Raw genomic sequence first — 16,927 nt, 5'->3', positions numbered from 1 at the left:
CTAAATGAGCTAAACCTAAAAAATATCTAAATGAGTTAGACTAAGATGCAACTAAGGTCACAAATGGGATCTATTAGCTCAAGGGCTCTCCCAATCATGTTTTGATGATAAAAAATTATGGTTAAGTTACTAATTGGTTTGAATTATAAAGATTTTCAGTTGTTAGTTTGGAAATTCATCAAATGACTCAATGGATGCAAGATCAAGATTTTTTGAAAGACCTTTAATCATAGGAAACATATGTAAGATGAATGCATGGGTGCACTTAGGATTTACATATCATTTCATGCATCTTTGAAAAACTCGATTTATGCTTTAAAGTTGCGTTTCCATCGAAATCCGAGATCTATCAAATGAAACTTAGGCAAAATGTTTCAAAATTGGCATATATGTTTACCTAAAGACCTTGCTTAAGAGTTAGAAGCAAAAAAACTAGAAAAAATAGGTTTTCACGCCAAAAATGGTGAACCAATCGAGACATTGGCCAAACCGGCTCAACCGGCTAGGATACCGGTCGACCGATTACCCATTCTTGGTCGAGGTCTGGTCGAGAGATGCAAAAACACACTCTCTCTTCTAGTAGCCTTTCTTTCTCGGTCAAGGTCCGATTGAGGGTAATGGTCACCTTTCAAACATTAAATGCTCCAACGACTAGTGAACCAGTCGACCCCTAACTCGACCGATTGATGCTGTTTTTTGGTTTTTTGGATCCCAAGGTTAGAAACCTATAAACAGAGAGCTCCAATTCATTTATGAGCAAGATAAAACCTACATTTATTTGTTTACCTACTTGTTCTTGCCTTGAAAGCTCTCATTCTTTTCTTGGTGCATTAAATATCCATTTGCATATTCTTTAGTGTACCTTTGTGATTCATCCTAGGCTTAAGTTGTATTTGAGCCATTATTGAGATAGGTTGAGAGACTTAAACTTATTATTTGAGTGATAAAGCTTTCAAGTGAGTTGAGACTTGAAGAGATTGTGTAAAAGCCCATTGGATCCGGAGTCCAAGTGTAAAGATAATTAGAAGCTTGGTTGAAGCTTCAAGTTAGTGGAACCCTCACTCGGTTAGGAGCTTGAGGAGAGTGGTTGTAGGCAAAGAAGTGTCGAACCACTATAAAAGCTGAGTTTGATTTCTCTAATCTTATCTCTTTATATTTTCTCATCTTGTGCTTAAATTTGTTGTGTTTAAAAAGATTTTTTAAATCCTAATTCACCATTCTCTCTTGGGTGTTTTCTTTTTTAAGATTAACCTTTATTTTCTCAATTGGTATCAGAGTTAGGCCTTTTGTTTAAGACTTAATCGTCTAAGAGGAAATGACTAATCCATCAAGCTCATCTCACATTGAAAGTTTTGCAACCAATAGACCTCCATTTTTTTATGGGAACCGATTATCCCTATTGGAAAACTAAAATGACTTGGTTTTTACAATCAATCGATCTAGACGTATGGAACATCATTGAAGATGCCCCAACTTTTCTTTCAAAACTAGTTAATGGAGTCATGGTTCCAAAACCCAAGCAAGAATGAGATGAGCGTGATAGAAGAAATTTTCAATTAAATACTCTGCAACGCTCTATGGATAGAAATGAATATAATAGAATATGTTAATGCAAATCAGTTAAAGAAATTTGGAGATTGCTTGAAATAACTTATGAAGGAACTAATCAAGTTAAAAAGTCAAAAATCAATTTACTTGTTCATAGCTATGAATTGTTTTTTATGAAAGATAATGAAACTATTGTTGAGATGATCACTAGGTTCACCGACATTGTCAATGGTCTTGAAGCCTTGGGAAAGACCTACAAGGAATCCAAAAAGGTGATGACGATCTGAAGGTCACTTCCATCAAAGTGGCATACAAAGGTCACCGCAATTCAAAAAGCCAAATACTTGACCAAGCTACCTTTGGAGGAGCTCATAGGATCATTAATGACATATGAGATCAATTTGGCAAAGAAACAACAAGAAGGTGAAGACAAAAGGAAGAAGAGTATAGCTCTCAAAGCTACAACTAAGGAAGAAGAAAAAGTTGAAGAAGAAAAAAAAATGAAGAAGATGAAGATTTAGCCCTCATCACAAGAAAGTTCAACAAATTCATGAGGAGTGAAAGGTTTAGAGGAAGAAGTTCACTTCTAGAAGAGACTTTTCTGAAAAGGAATCTTCATCTCATGGTGACAAGGAGAGATGGGAAGAGAAAAGAGACTTGGTGTGTTTCAAGTGCAAGAAACCGAGACACATTAAATATGATTTTTCTCTATACAAAAGTGAAGCCAAGAAGAGAAAGAAAAAGGCAATGATGGCCACTTAGAGTGAAAGTGAAAATGAATCCTCTAAAGAAGAAAATGAGAAAGAAGTGGCAAACATGTGCTTCATGGTAATAGATGAACTCTATGAGGTAAACTCTAACCCTAATGATGAAGATATACATAATGCATTTGAAGAATTGTATGAGGATTTTGAAAAACTTAGTTTGAAAAATATTTCTCTTAAAAAGATAGTTCAACAAATTGGAGAAGTAAAAGAAAAATTTTCAAATGTTGAAGTTTCTAAAACTCATCTTGAAAAAGAGAATGAGATTCTAAGAAAGAAAAATGAATGGTTGACCTCATCTCTTTCAATCTTTTTTTTGTGGGCAAAAATCTTTTGAAATGATTCTAACTAGCCAAAAATGTGTTTTTAACAAACAAGGGCTAGGATTCAAATCTTCAAAAAATCAAAAGTATTTTAAAAACTATTTTGTAAATGAATCCACAAGTGCAAGTCCTTCCACTACTTGCAAATTTTGTGGAAGAGGAGGGAAAATTAGTAGTATATGCCCTTTAAGAAATGGTTCTCAAAAGAATTCAATTGCAAAAGTTAAAAAGATTTGGATTGAAAAATCCAAGGTCACTAACCCTCAAGAACCCAAAAAGATATGGGTACCTAAATCAACTTGAGTTTTATATTGTAGGATTCAAAAAAGGATAAATGGTTCTTGGATAGTGGATGTTCAAGACATATGACCGAAGATGAATCCAAGTTTACTTTTGTTACAAAGAAAAATGGAGGATATGTTATCTTTGGAGACAGTGCAAAATGAAGGATTATTGGTCAAGGCAACATTGGTAATGACATATCTTCTCTCATTGAAAGTGTTTTCTTAGTAGATGGTTTAAAACATAACCTTTTAAGCATTAGTCAACTTTGTGGCAAAGGTTTTAAAGTGATTTTTGAATCATCTCATTACATTATCAAGGATATTCAAAATGATAAAACCATCTTTATGGGCTTTGGATGTGATAATGATTATGCCATAAATATTTCAAAATATGATGGCCATGATAGATGTTTTTCAAGCATGCATGATCAAAGTTGGTTGTGGCAGAGGAGGTTGGGACATGCTAACATGGACCTCATTTCCCAACTCAACAAAGATGAACTTGTTAGAGGCTTTCCCAAAATAAATTTTCAAAAAGATAAAGTTTGTGAAGCTTATCAAGTGGGAAAGCAAATCAAAAACTCTTTTAAAAACAAAAACTTCATTTCCACATCTAGGTCACTTGAGTTGTTGCATATGGATTTATTTGGTCTCTCTAGGATACCAAGTTTTGGAGGAAAGTCTTATGCATATGTTATTGTGGACAACTTCTCTAGATATACATGGGTCTTGTTTATAAGTCAAAAGAATGAAGCCTTTTATGAGTTTTCAAAGTTTTTCAATAAGGTTCAAAATGAAAAAGGTTTTGCAATTACTTGTATAAGAAGTGATCATGGGAGAGAATTCAAAAATATCGATTTTGAAGATTATTGCAATGAGCATAGAATTGACCAAAATTTTTCAACCCCAAGAACTCCTCAACAAAATGGGGTAGCTGAAAGGAAAAATAGAACTCTTCAAGAGATGGTAAGAACCATGCTAAATGAAAACAACCTACCAAAATATTTTTGGGCCAAAACGGTTAACACTTCTTGTTATGTTTTAAATAGAGTTTTATTAAGGCCCATACTTAAGAAAACTCTCTATAAGCTTTAGAAAAACAAGAAACCCAACATTAGCTATTTCAAAGTCTTTGGATGCAAATGTTTAATATTAAACACCAAAGACAATCTTGGAAAATTTGATGCAAAATCGGATGTTGGAATTTTCCTTGGTTACTCAACTTCAAGTAAAGCTTTTAGAGTTTTTAACAAAAAAACCATGGTTGTAGAGGAGTCCATCTAAGTTATGTTTTATGAATCTAACAATTCTCTCTAAGAAAGAGACAGTGTTGTTGATGATTTAGGTTTGGAGACCTTCATGGGAAGATTTCAAATTGAAGATAGAAGACAACAAGAAGAAAATGGAGAAGGATCCCAAGAAAAAAAAATCCACCATTGGCACTACCCCCTCCTCAACAAGTGCAAGGTGAATCAAGCCAAGACCTTCCTAAAGAATGGAAATTTGTCATCAATCACCCGCAAGATCAAATTATAGGCAATCCATCTAGTGGAGTAAGAACTAGATTCTCTCTTAGAAACATTTGCAATAATCTAGCTTTTATCTCTCAAATTGAGCCTAAAAATATAAATGATGCTTTAGATGATGAAAATTAAATGATTGCTATGCAAGAAAAGTTAAATCAATTTGAAAGAAGTGAAATATGGGAATTAGTACCAAGACCTTCAAATCAAAGTGTTATTGGAACTAGATGAGTCTTTAGAAATAAAATGGATGAAAATGACATAATTGTTAGAAACAAAGCAAGGTTGGTAGCCCAAGGTTTTAATCAAGAAGAAGGGATATATTATGAAGAAACCTTTGCCCCCGTAGCTAGATTGGAAGCCATTAGGATGCTACTTGCCTTTGCATGTTTTAAAGACTTTGTTTTGTATCAAATGAATGTCAAAAGTGCTTTTTTTAAATGGTTTTATAAATGAAGAAGTGTATGTTGAACAACCACCCAACTTTCAAAGTTTACACTTTCCCAACCATGTTTTTAAACTTAAAAAGACACTTTATGGTTTGAAACAAACACGTAGAGTATGGTATGAAAGATTGAGCAAATTTCTTTTGGAAAATGGTTTTAAAATGGGAAAAATTGACACAACTCTTTTCAAAAAAACCAAAGAAAATGATATGCTCTTAGTTCAAATATATGTTGATGATATCATTTTTGGTACTACTAATGTCTCTCTTTGTGAAGAATTTTCTAAGTGCATGCATAGTGAGTTCGAAATGAGCTTGATGGGAGAACTTAACTTCTTCCTTGGACTTCAAATCAAGCAACTAAAGGAAGGAACCTTCGTGAATCAAGCAAAGTATATAAGCGATCTTCTCAAAAGGTTCAACATGGAGGAAGCCAAAACAATGAAGACTTCAACGAGCTCATCCATCAAGCTTGATAAGGATGAGAAAGGTAAATCCATTGACTCTACTATGTATAGAGGCATGATAGGTTCTTTGTTATACTTGACCGCTAGTAGACCCGACATTATGTATAGTGTATGCTTGTATGCTAGATTTCAATCTTGTCCTAAAGAATCTCACTTTAAGTGTCGTAAAAAGAATCCTCAAATATTTGAAATGGACAATGGACATAGGCTTATGGTATCCTAAGAGTGATAACTTTGAATTAATTGGTTTTTTAGATGTCGATTTTACATGTTGTAAGGTTGAAAGAAAAAACACTAGTGGCACTTTTCAATTCTTAGGACACTCACTTGTTTCATGGCATAGTAAGAGGCAAAATTTGGTAGCTTTGTCAACGGCAGAAGTCGAATACATAGCAGTCAGTTTATGTTAATCCTAGAGAGGCCATTCAGAGGATTTGTGGACTTCCAAATGCCCATAGGATGGGCAAACCCTTAGCACACAACTTGACGATCATCAGCTAAGTACTACACCATACGATGTGCTCTATCTTTTTACCACGGAGTGGACATCAAGATGAGGTCTCTTATTATGAGGCATTCCTTTTTGAATCCATTCTGACTAGGAGATAGATCTATTTAGGGTATTTGATGATGATGCACATGATCGCATGTTATGAGAGCACGACTTATGTACTCCCCTATGACCGCTTCCTTACCAGAGTATTTAAAGACGCCGACGTTGACTTGAGTATATAAACAGACTTTGAGGCCTCCAATACTTATGATACGTATGATGATCAGTCTATGGGGATGATGAAATTTTAGAAGGCCCTAGATGGTTCTTGGGTAAGGAAAACAGAGAGAGGACTAGCATAGGCCCGAGAACAAGGACAGACACATCCTAGAGTTGAGGAGGAGACAGAAATTCGAGAGATGAGGGTGGAGTAGACCCTCAGAGTGGCTATCAGTAGAGAAAGCCCGAGCTTGACATTTTGCCACTCCAAATCGAGAGTGTTCAGTTTGAGGCTACTTTTTCTGAGCCGATGTTGTCTGAATCGACTTTTATAGAGGTTTCATCTACTCAACCATCATACATTGAGCCTTTCTTTGGGCCTAAATTCACTAAGCCTACTCATACTGATATACCACCTCCTCAGGCACCTCTCGCTCCTGACCATGCTCTATGGATGGATTTATCTACTCAAATCATCTCTCTTGGCACTCGCATGGAGGAACTTGTTGTGGTCAATGATACACGTTTCTACTCTATGAAGGATCGTATGGATCAATATCAAGCTGGCCTCACTTCTCAATTTGAGTATCTCCAGTAGAGGATTGAGCGTATTGAGGATCGCTTGGAGCGTCAGCTTGAGGAGATGATGGATTATATGCGCTTTGTGTTTCCACCTCCACCTCCACCTCCTCAGCCTTGATTCATTAGAGACCCCCTTTCTTCCTTTTTGATGTTGCCAAAAGGGGGAGATATTTTAGGATCTAGGAGACTAGATATAGGAGACTCACACATGCAAATCTTTTTGTTTAGATCATACATATTGGACATTGATATAGTTGACTTATGATATATGATATGCCTATATATTTGATGACTTAAATTGTTTCTTGTTGCAATTTCTCTCTAATATGTCTTGATCCTTTTTTTTTAAGTTCTTAAATTTTGATTGTTCATCCATAATTGGTTTGAGGGGGAGATTTTTTTTTCTCCTAGATAACTAAGGTTTTTCATCATAAAAAATGGGGAGATTGTTAGCCCAAGGGTTCTCCTAATCATGTTTTGATGATAATAAACCATGGTTAAGTTACTAATTGGTTTGAATTATAAAGATTTTCAAGTGTTAGTTCAGAAATTAATCAAATGACCTAATGGATGCAAGATCAAAATTTTTTGAAAGACATTTAATCATAGGAAACATATGTAAAATGAATTCATGGATGCACTTAGGATTTACATATCATTTCATGCATCTTTGAAAAACTCAGTTTATCCTTTAAAGTTGTGTTTCCATCAAAATCCGAGATCTATCAAATAAACCTTAGGCAAAACGTTTCAAAATTGCCATATATTTTTACCTAAAGACCTTGCCTAAGTGCTTAAAGCAAAAAGACAAAAAAAAAGATAGGTTTTCGGGCAAAAAATGGTGAACCGATAGAGGCACTGGCCAAACCGGCTCAACCGACCTGGGTACCGATCGATCGATTATCCCTTCTTAATCGAGGTTTGGTCGAGAGATGCAAAGACACTCTCTCTCTTCTAGTAGCATTTCTTTCCCGGTCGAGGGATTTGACTTCCCGATCGAGGTCCGGTTGAGGTCTGATCGAGGGTAACGGTCACCTACAAAGCATTAAATGCTCCAACGACTAGTGAACCGATCGACCTCCAGCTCGATCGGTCGAGACTACTTTTTGGTTTTTGACTCACAAGGTTAGAAACCTATAAATAGAGAGCTCCACTTCATTTATGAGTAAGAGAACACTTGCATTTATTTGTTTACCTACTTGTTCTTGCCTTGAAAGCTCTCAATTCTTTTCTTGGTGCATTAAATCTTCATTTGCATATTCTTTAGTGCACCTTTGTGATTCAACCTAGCCTTGAGTTGTATTTGAGCCATTGTTGAGATAGGTTGAGAAACTTAAACTTATTATTTGAGTGATAAAGCCTTCAAGTGAGTTGAGACTTGAAGAGATTGTGTAAGAGCCCATTAAAGTAGGAATCCAAGTGTAAAGGTGATTAGAAGCTTGGTTGAAGTTTCAAGTTAGTGGAACCCTCACTCGGTTAGGAGCTTGAGGAGAGTGAACGTAGGCAAGGAAGTGTCGAACCACTATAAAATCCCAGTTTGATTTCTCTAACCTTATCTCTTTATATTTGTTCCTCTTATGCTTAAATTTGTTGTGTTTAAAAAGATTTTTTAAATCCCAATTCACACCCCCTTCCCTCTTGGGCGTTTTCTCTTTAAGATTAGCCTTTATTTTCTAAAGATCCATAAAAATCCATCGACAACTAATCTCCAAAAGTGGCTAAAAAAATAGTACCAAATGAATGACAATGGACCACCATGAGACAACTATATGGCAACGAGAAATAAAAGAAAACACATAGGATAACATGTGCTACTAATACAAAATGGAGGGTTTATAAGTAGCTTAGTGAATAATGACAATTTGATAACCTTATGTCATGATTCATCATAAGTCTTATCCAATGTGTAACCATACATACTAGTGCACTCACTATGAAAAACCCATCCTAACGGTCAAGACAATTCATCCCTCCAATTAGGAGGTAGTGTATTATAATCTCCATTAGATTAACAGAGTCCATAAATTGATTGTGAACAACTTATCATCTTACAAGGAACTTATAACTTGTATCATCTATGCAACTCCTAATGCACCCAAGTTATGTGCAATGCAAGTGATATGGGTTGAATACTTAAATCAATATCAATGTATACAAAGGATGGATAAGAAAAAGCTAAGTCTAATTTTTGTCATATCATGTCTTGCTTTTAAGGGCTCTATCCTAATAATAGGTACATCAGAACTTCATCCAACCATTATATGTTTACAAAGAAATAATCTAATGATGATTTTATTATTCCCCGTCTATATGTAGGTGATTTTTTTTATAGTTGGCCTTGATACTAGTAAGATTGATACACTAAAAAGGGAGCTAAGCAAGTCATTGACAATAAAAAGCTTAGGAGCAGCAAAACAAATGCTTGACATGAAGCTATCCTATGATAAGAGGAATGGGAACCTTTGTCTATCTCAAGAAGACTAAATTGAAAAGATTCTTAAAAGATTCAACTTAAGTAAGGCCAACGCAGTTTTCTTTCCACTTGTAGGTTATTTCAAGCTCGCTTTTAAGGAATGTCCTATAAGTGTAAAAGAAAAGGAAAAAAATAAGCAAAGTTCCATATGCATTCAATCAAGTGGTTGTAATGGGCACTTAAGCCCAAATGTCAAAGATAAAAAATAAAAAAAAATAAAAAAGTAGCTTTGTGGCTAGCTTTAGTAGCCACTATACTCATAATAAGAAGAAACGAAGAAGAGTTTTGTTTTATTTATTTATTTATTTTTGGATAAAAGGGTTCTAAAGGGAGAAAAGTATTAGGATATAGCCCCTAAAAATATCTGATAATGTAACAAAATAAGTTTTCATTAATATATTTATATAATATGATTTATGTTTCCATTTTTCTATCCATAGTTGTATTATCACTTATTTGAGCATTCACATTTGTATCACTTTCATTGTACATGACAAGGGCATTAGGAGTTACATAAAAGATTCAAGTCATGAATTTCTTGTAAAATGATAAGTTGTGTAAACTCAGTTCACGAAATTAGGCAATTCATTTGACACTATAGTGTACTACCTCTAAATTGAAGGGATAACTTATCTTGGTTATCAAAATAAGTTTCTCATGATGAGTATAATAGTGTATATGGTTAAAGATTAGATAAGATTTATAATGAATCATGACTTTGGCTATTGAGCTAGTCATAAATTCACTAAACTATAATGTTGTATGGACTCTCAACCTTGAGAGAATATTAAACCAATATTGAACTTATTAGTGACTTTAACCTATAGGTGAGACCCTCAAGTGGTCATATATTCCCTACAAATTGGTTTATTATTGATTAAGGTAAGTGATAGTAGTTATTCTCAAGATGGGATCCATGGTGTCTCATGGTTTGAGATAGTGTGTTCCCTTAGGTGATCGAAGGACTTGTGATCATATAATATGTGGCTACAAAAATTTCGTAAGTGGAATTTGAATGTCTTTTGTGGATTAGAGTATGTCAATTGATCACAAAATAAGATGATTTGAGACTCAATGATTGTAAAGGTAATTCTCAGAGGTTGATAACATCTATATCATCATATTACAAATACTAGTTCATAGGGAGTTCACATGCAATGAATAGTAGTTCATAAACTCAAGAAATTGATTAAATTAGATTTAATCAATTTTCATTTCAATGTAATTTCATTGGGTATTGAAGCGCATTTGACTTTCTTCAGCAGAATGTTGAATCAACTTCAAAGTTGGATTTTGAGGGAGTTAGTATTCTCTTATAGGTCTCAGGAGTCCTCGCTCTAGTCATGTTGTTTATTGGCACATAGTTTTGATATTTTATGGAGAACTAAACATTTATGCATATAAAAGTGTTTTGGTAAAAAATGCAAGGTTGCATAACATTTTATGATTAATTAATTTTGGTTTTTCTGGATTGAGATAGTTAATTAATTAGGATTTAGTGAGCTAAATTAAGTGACCAAAGCCCAAATTGGGCTAAAGTCAAACTTAAACCTATGAGGAAGTCTATATAAACCATCTTAGGGTATTAAGGTTAGATACACTTAACTGCTCACAAAAGTGGTCTTCCGAAAAGCCTCCATCTCCTTCCCTTTGAAGGTGCGTAGCCACTCTATACAAGTGCCAAAGTTTAAAGGAGTGATTGAGTGAAAGACTGCGAGGTAATTCTTTTCATCAATTAGAATTTGATCTGGGAACATTTAGATCAAAGATAAAAATTTTGAGCGCTTAAATATAAGTTTTATTGCTTTATTTTCTTTAGTTGTAATTAGATCTAGTATCCCTAGGTTGTTACATAGCATACACCTATGATCCAGAGTTTTCCCTAACAAATTGATGGTCCTTTGAGAGGCAAGTGCAAGAAGATCATGTGGTAAACTTTGTCTATTTTTGCTCTAGTTTTACGTGATGAATCCTTGCAACATGCTCTTTGTTTCTACCAGTCTTGATTCTCAATGTAATCACTCTAAACTGCTCCTTCAAAATATCCGCTATGTGAGACCTCAACTTTTCTTTACTGCTTTGTTTAGAAGTCCATCTGTATAAATGATGATTACTATTGTTGATGCCAAGAATGTTGCAGTCTTGATGAGATTATATTATCATGAGCCTCTAGTTTGTTTCTGGAGAGACGGGTTTTTTTCCCTTTGCTTTGGAGGGCTTTTCAAAAAAAATATTGATAACTCTTCTGTGGTTGATTCAATTTTATTGTTGTGTTCTATTGGTTGGTAAATTTGACATATTAGCTTTGCTGGAATTTGCTTGATAATCCTATTTTAGTCACAAGAAAGGAAGGTTTTTTTTTGGTATATTATTACATGTTGCTCTTTCCTCGAGGGCTCACATACTAATGCTGATGAAGAAGCACTTGTACAATAGCAAGAGATGATGTTTTGGAGAAATTTTTCTCTGAAGTAGATGGGTTCTAGACAAAAATGAACTACATGCCTTTTTTTTTTGTTTTCTGTTTGCAATAGCCACTGGGCTTTTTGCTTCATTGCTGCTGGAGATCAAGCACTTGAACTGAAGGGTGCAACAGAGTTGATACAAAACAATCCCAATCCCTTTTGCCAGGACTCAATCATCCACAAGAAAGTGTGACATAATCAACAAGAAAATCATATCTATAACTATGAACAGATAAAAGTTAAGATACACAAAGGACCTGGTGGAATTACTCACTATTATTTCTTTGCAGATCACCTAAAAAATTGAAAACAATAGAGAGAGGGAAGACATTGGATCAGTTACAAGTAAAAAGGAAAGAACATTAATCAAGCAGTCATCCGGACCAATCAAACAACCAAAAGTAAAACCAAAGTTTCAACCCAGTTTGCAAGCACAGTTGTTTCTGACTCAGACCTCTGTGGCTGTCTGCTTGAAACAATCAACATTGCACAACCCAACTGATCTTACCATATCTCCCAAGCTGCCAACAATTGGTTGGAATAATCAAGAGTATGTACCATATATTTATATGCAGTTAATGTTAGCTGTTCCAATTAGAAGGTAAGAGCAAAAAGGAGGGCAGGAACTGACCGATCAAAGCTGTTTCTCGCTCTCTCTGACTGGTCTATGCTGTTCCTTGCTTTCCCTGATCGATCATAGCTCCTTCTTGACTTCTCTCTCCGGTCGGTGCTGGCTCTGGACTTCTCTCTGCTGTCCGTGCTTGGCCTAGATTTTTCTCTTTGCCCATTGCTTAATCTGGACTTTTCCCTATGGTCTGTGCTTGTTCTGGACCTGTCTCTATGGTCTGTGGAATTCACAGACCGCTCTGATTGATCTGTACTTTGTCCAGATATATATTGTGCACATGGCAATTTCTCTATGGCTGATATGAACTTCTTGAGATGCCTTAGGTACTCTGGATAGAGCTCTAAGTTACAGTGGTTCCCTCCTTTAAGCCACAAAGGTTCATACTTCTCTTTACAGAGCTCCCACAGCTGCTTACCATGGGACCAATCCACAATTTCATCATCCGTTCCCTGCTAACACCAAAAATAGTGTCACATGGGACCATTTAGCATCATTTAACTGCTGCACCAGTCTTAAACTCTGTGCAAAAATCTTGATAGAGAGAATGGTTTTCCAGTTAGTTAAGCCATGACAACAGTTTATGGCAAAAGGGAATTGCCAGTTAAGTGGCCCTAAGACTCTCATTCCATTCATAAATCATAAACAAATTATTTCTGTTATACCCATTTGAAACAATATGACAAATTTGGGTTCTGCAAAAGAAATCTTCAGGACAATATATGCCATACATGTCTAGCCACAGCCATACTTATGCATCCTGAAGAAAACCCCTCATCAGGATAAATTCATCTCTTTTAGCTTAGAAACCAACTTTAAATAACCATCTATGAAGATTCAGATACTTCTGGACCAAGTCTAACTTGCCAACTAAATTCAAAGAGTAAACTTGGTTAGTTTTGGAGACAAGAAAAGTGATCCAGTGGCAATCTCTCCAAAGCATACTGAGATGTTTTAACATTCCATATTTATTTCAAAAGCATTTCTATGAAATCAAAATGTTCTAAAGAATCAGACTATGGATCACAATAGGCCAAGATAATAAGAAATATACTCACGTGAATGACCAGAACAGGGCAATTCACCAGTGGAATTTTATCAATATTCTGCAGCAGAAACAAACACCCATGAATGAGGGACAAAATTTAAACACTGACAATGCACAACCAAAAGAAAAAAGGAAATACCTTGTAGATATCAAACCAAAATGTTCGCTTCACAGGATACATGACTCGAAGCCCAGATAGGATTGGACTGTGAAGAATAACAGCCCTCAATCGAGCGAAACAAGTGGCTAATTCTAGAGTAGGTCCACTGCCAACCGACTGCCCATACAGTATAATGTCTTCCTCCTTCACTCCATAGGTGTCTTCGAGGCAACTGTAAGCAGCCTCTATGTCTGCATATGTGTCCTGCTCACTTGGCTGATTGGTAAAGATGTATCACACACATTGTTAGCAGTCTTCCAATTGAACTCAAACTACAGAAAGCAATGCTGAACATATGGACAGAAATTTCAAAAACGATCCTTTTGCAGAATTGTTAATGGCTATAAATGAAGTCGAAAAACTCAATGCTGCGCCCATTTAATTTGAGAAATGCAATCAATATAGCCAGAATTACTTGTATAATTTCTAGTCTGAAAAGGGTCAAAATTTATTCTCTCCTTTGACTGTTCCTTGCCCTCAACCCAAATGTAAATATCTTTAAGTCTTCTTATGAACAATGCTTCTGCATTTTTTTTTCCCTTAAAAAAAAGGACGGATTAGAAAAATTGCCTTTCTAAACATACTAATATCACATTCAACAACAAATTCACTTTCACGACCTGAAAAATTAAAATTTATCATCTATAGATCAGTGAAGAGCTAATTCACTTAATTTGCAGAAAATACAATCATTTTCATTTTCTTATTCTTCCTTTTTTTTTTTGGAAAATCTTTATGGTACAAAGACTGGAATCTACCTTTCCAGAGGATTGTCCATACCCAGAATAATCGTACCTGCAAAGCACCAGAAAATCAAGCAGGTCCTTTCATCTGTTTTAATTTAGGAACAAAAATGTTGAATTTGCATGTATTGATGATACTGACCCCATGAGATTCACCCCCAGACGAAGACTCAGTTCGGCGAAGATGTTAAACATCTGACCAAGATCAGCTGCATTGCCATGAGAGTAGAGCACTGTCACTGACGCTGAAGGGTTCTTCACGTACACTGCAACTATCTCGTTCCCTTTCTTCGTGCACAGCTTCAACACGTCCACGTTCTCTCTCTGAGGCACGTCGGAGAGTCTCATTTTTCCGGTGGATTCATCGGAAACTACTTTATACGTAGGAGGGTTAGGAGGGAAAAATGCAAACTTGGCCGCCATCGACGACGTCGCAGACCCCATCTGGTTTCAGAAAACGACAAAATCGTTGGTTTATGAGCTGTTTCGGGTTGGAACAACGGATGAATACATCTTGTTCAATTTGTAGTCTCTGGCATGAAGAAGAATATGGGTGTTTGGGTACCGCGAAAAAAAGGTAGGAAAATGTATGGGAAGTTAGATTCTGGAGCTTGGAATATAGTGCTTTGGTGTGATGGAGTTGCAGGGAAAGAGAAAGAAGGGAGTTTGGGGTCAATATTAGTGAGAGTGATTTACGGCGTGGTGCTGGTCAAAGGTGAGTTATCTTCCATGGAGTAGATACATGGTACACCAAAAGGAAATTGTGGAAACTTGCCCTTTCCACGAGTATACCAAAAAGAAACAGACTTGCCTCTGAGGCAGATATTTAATGGTTTCCATTTTTATTTTTTATTTTAAAGGTCTTTCCACCCTTTGTCAAATCTTTAAAGTAATTGTCAAAATATCAAATATTTATTTTCCATAAAACATCTCTAATTTATTCTTTAAAAAAATCTCTAATTTATTGTAAAAAAATCATTTTTTTATTTTTTTATTTTGATATCAAATTTTGAACCAGAAGCTACATATTTTTGGAGATTGACTAACCCTGATTTCTTTGCTTTTAAAATAACATATTTATTCATAACCTTCCTTTTAAAAATTAGGAGGAATAATATCTGATATTATTTTTTAAATAATATATTTTCATAAAATATGATTAGTAAGATTTGTTTCACAATTCTTTTTTAAGAATAATTTTCTATTTTTTAGAATAAAAAAATTGATAAACACGTTTAACAACCAAATAATTATTTTAAGTTTTCTATTCTTAATAACATAAAACACTATTTTCAATTGTTTTCTCTTATTAAAAATAAGTTAAAAATATTTAAGTTTGTGAATAGATTTTTGTTTTACAAAATATTGGAGAATGATTTTTAAAAGTTGTTCTTAAAAACCATTTTTTCTAATTATTTTCAAACTCTATTTGATAATTGTTTTTAAAGTAGTTTTATGTTCTACAAAACAAAAAGACAAAAAACATGTTTAACAATAAAAATTTATTTTCTTTTTTCTATTCTTAAGAACAAAAAAAAAAAAAAAACTAAATGTTTTAAAAAATATATATTTTAGTTTTTTATTTATTTATTTTATGAGGGTTTTTTTGAAGAAATAATTATATAAATATATAAAATGATTAAAAATAAAATATTAGATTTAAAAATATTAAAAATTGGTTAAAAATGTTTTAAGTTTTTGAATAAGACTTTTATTTTATAAAAATCATATAATAATTTTCAAAAATTATTCTTAAAAACTATTTTTTATAATTATTTTCAAAAACATTTAACAAACATATCCTAAATTTCTTTATTTAAAACCCACTTTAGATGTAGAGCTAAAATTCTTTAACCGTTCAACATGTGTTGGGTTCAGATCAAGCTCAAAGTTTTTAATAACCATACACTAATTATAACAGTACAAAATTTAGCAAATTAAGACATAAATATGCCACTTACCGTTGCTCCTTTTTCGAATTCAAAACTTTTCTCTGGCTTAAACCTCTAGTGGATGTGGAATTGATTGGTTAATGGCCAAGGCACTGGGATAAGTTTGAAATTTGATTCCACTTTTATATGTGATTGAAGTTAGTTTAAAAGGAAATAAGAGAACACGTGGGGCTGGTAATCGAGTGGAAAGGTGGTGTATGGACAGTGGCTAAGACAGTGATATCTTTGAAAGAGATGTTCTTTGGAGTGGGGGATGTGGCTACGTCCCTACTTTAATTTAAAAAGTTGCACTCCAAGCCTACTATATACTTTGAAAACATGGCTTCTTAATTCCAAAGTTTAGGTAATGAAATCGAAGAGATAACACTCATAATCATGCTTCAATACCCTTTAGCATGCAATGATGGGATTATGTTCCACAATTCAATTGTAGAGGCTACTGTCGTAATATTGAAAGGTATTGTGACCGGCAACACTTTTCAGGGCAGAAAATGATTTTGTGGTATGAAAAGTGGGTGGATGATTAGTGGGTGGGGACTGTGGAAGAAAAGGGGAGGGAACACCCCATAATTACACAAATTTTTACCTTATTTTTATTTTTATTTTTTTGACTTTGTTTGAGTAACTTTCTTAGGGTCTTCCCAGGGATGAGCACTGGCTTCACTCATTAGCCATTTGTGCAATGAAGAGCAAAGGGCTAATCCCCTCTTTTTCAAGGAAGTTGCAGGGCTATCATAATCATTAGACTAGACTTGGGTCCATTTTGATTAAGGATTATCTACTCTTGAGAAAGGTGTATTGACAAATGGATAT

At 34.6% G+C, this 16,927-nt stretch overlaps 1 protein-coding gene across 1 annotated transcript; it reads right to left on the bottom strand.

Moving 5' to 3' along the window:
- Window positions 1-11,719: 11,719 nt before the first annotated feature.
- On the bottom strand, window positions 11,720-14,901 carry LOC100242683 (uncharacterized). The gene is made up of 6 exons (XM_002267303.4): window positions 14,305-14,901; window positions 14,178-14,214; window positions 13,399-13,635; window positions 13,270-13,317; window positions 12,218-12,663; window positions 11,720-12,107 (listed from the first exon to the last, which is right to left on the bottom strand). Exons 1-6 carry the CDS (start codon window positions 14,604-14,606, stop codon window positions 12,035-12,037), a joined length of 1,143 nt encoding a protein of 380 aa, XP_002267339.1. The 5' UTR covers window positions 14,607-14,901; the 3' UTR covers window positions 11,720-12,034.
- Window positions 14,902-16,927: the final 2,026 nt, after the last annotated feature.

This window comes from Vitis vinifera, chromosome 1 (genome assembly GCF_030704535.1).
Source record: "Vitis vinifera cultivar Pinot Noir 40024 chromosome 1, ASM3070453v1".
Taxonomy (NCBI): Eukaryota; Viridiplantae; Streptophyta; class Magnoliopsida; order Vitales; family Vitaceae; genus Vitis; species Vitis vinifera.
The sequence above is the reverse complement of the archived record's forward strand: the minus strand, read 5'-3'. Positions and strand labels throughout refer to the sequence as shown.

Excerpts from the sequence above, each read along its gene's own strand:
- LOC100242683 (XM_002267303.4), bottom strand. The coding sequence starts at position 14,606 with ATGGGGTCTGCGACGTCGTCGATGGCGGCCAAGTTTGCATTTTTCCCT. Across the intron at positions 13,636-14,177 it reads ATGGACAATCCTCTGGAAAG|CCAAGTGAGCAGGACACATA; the intron begins GTAGATTCCAGT and ends TTTACCAATCAG. Across the intron at positions 12,108-12,217 it reads GCGAGAAACAGCTTTGATCG|CTTGGGAGATATGGTAAGAT; the intron begins GTCAGTTCCTGC and ends AATTGTTGGCAG.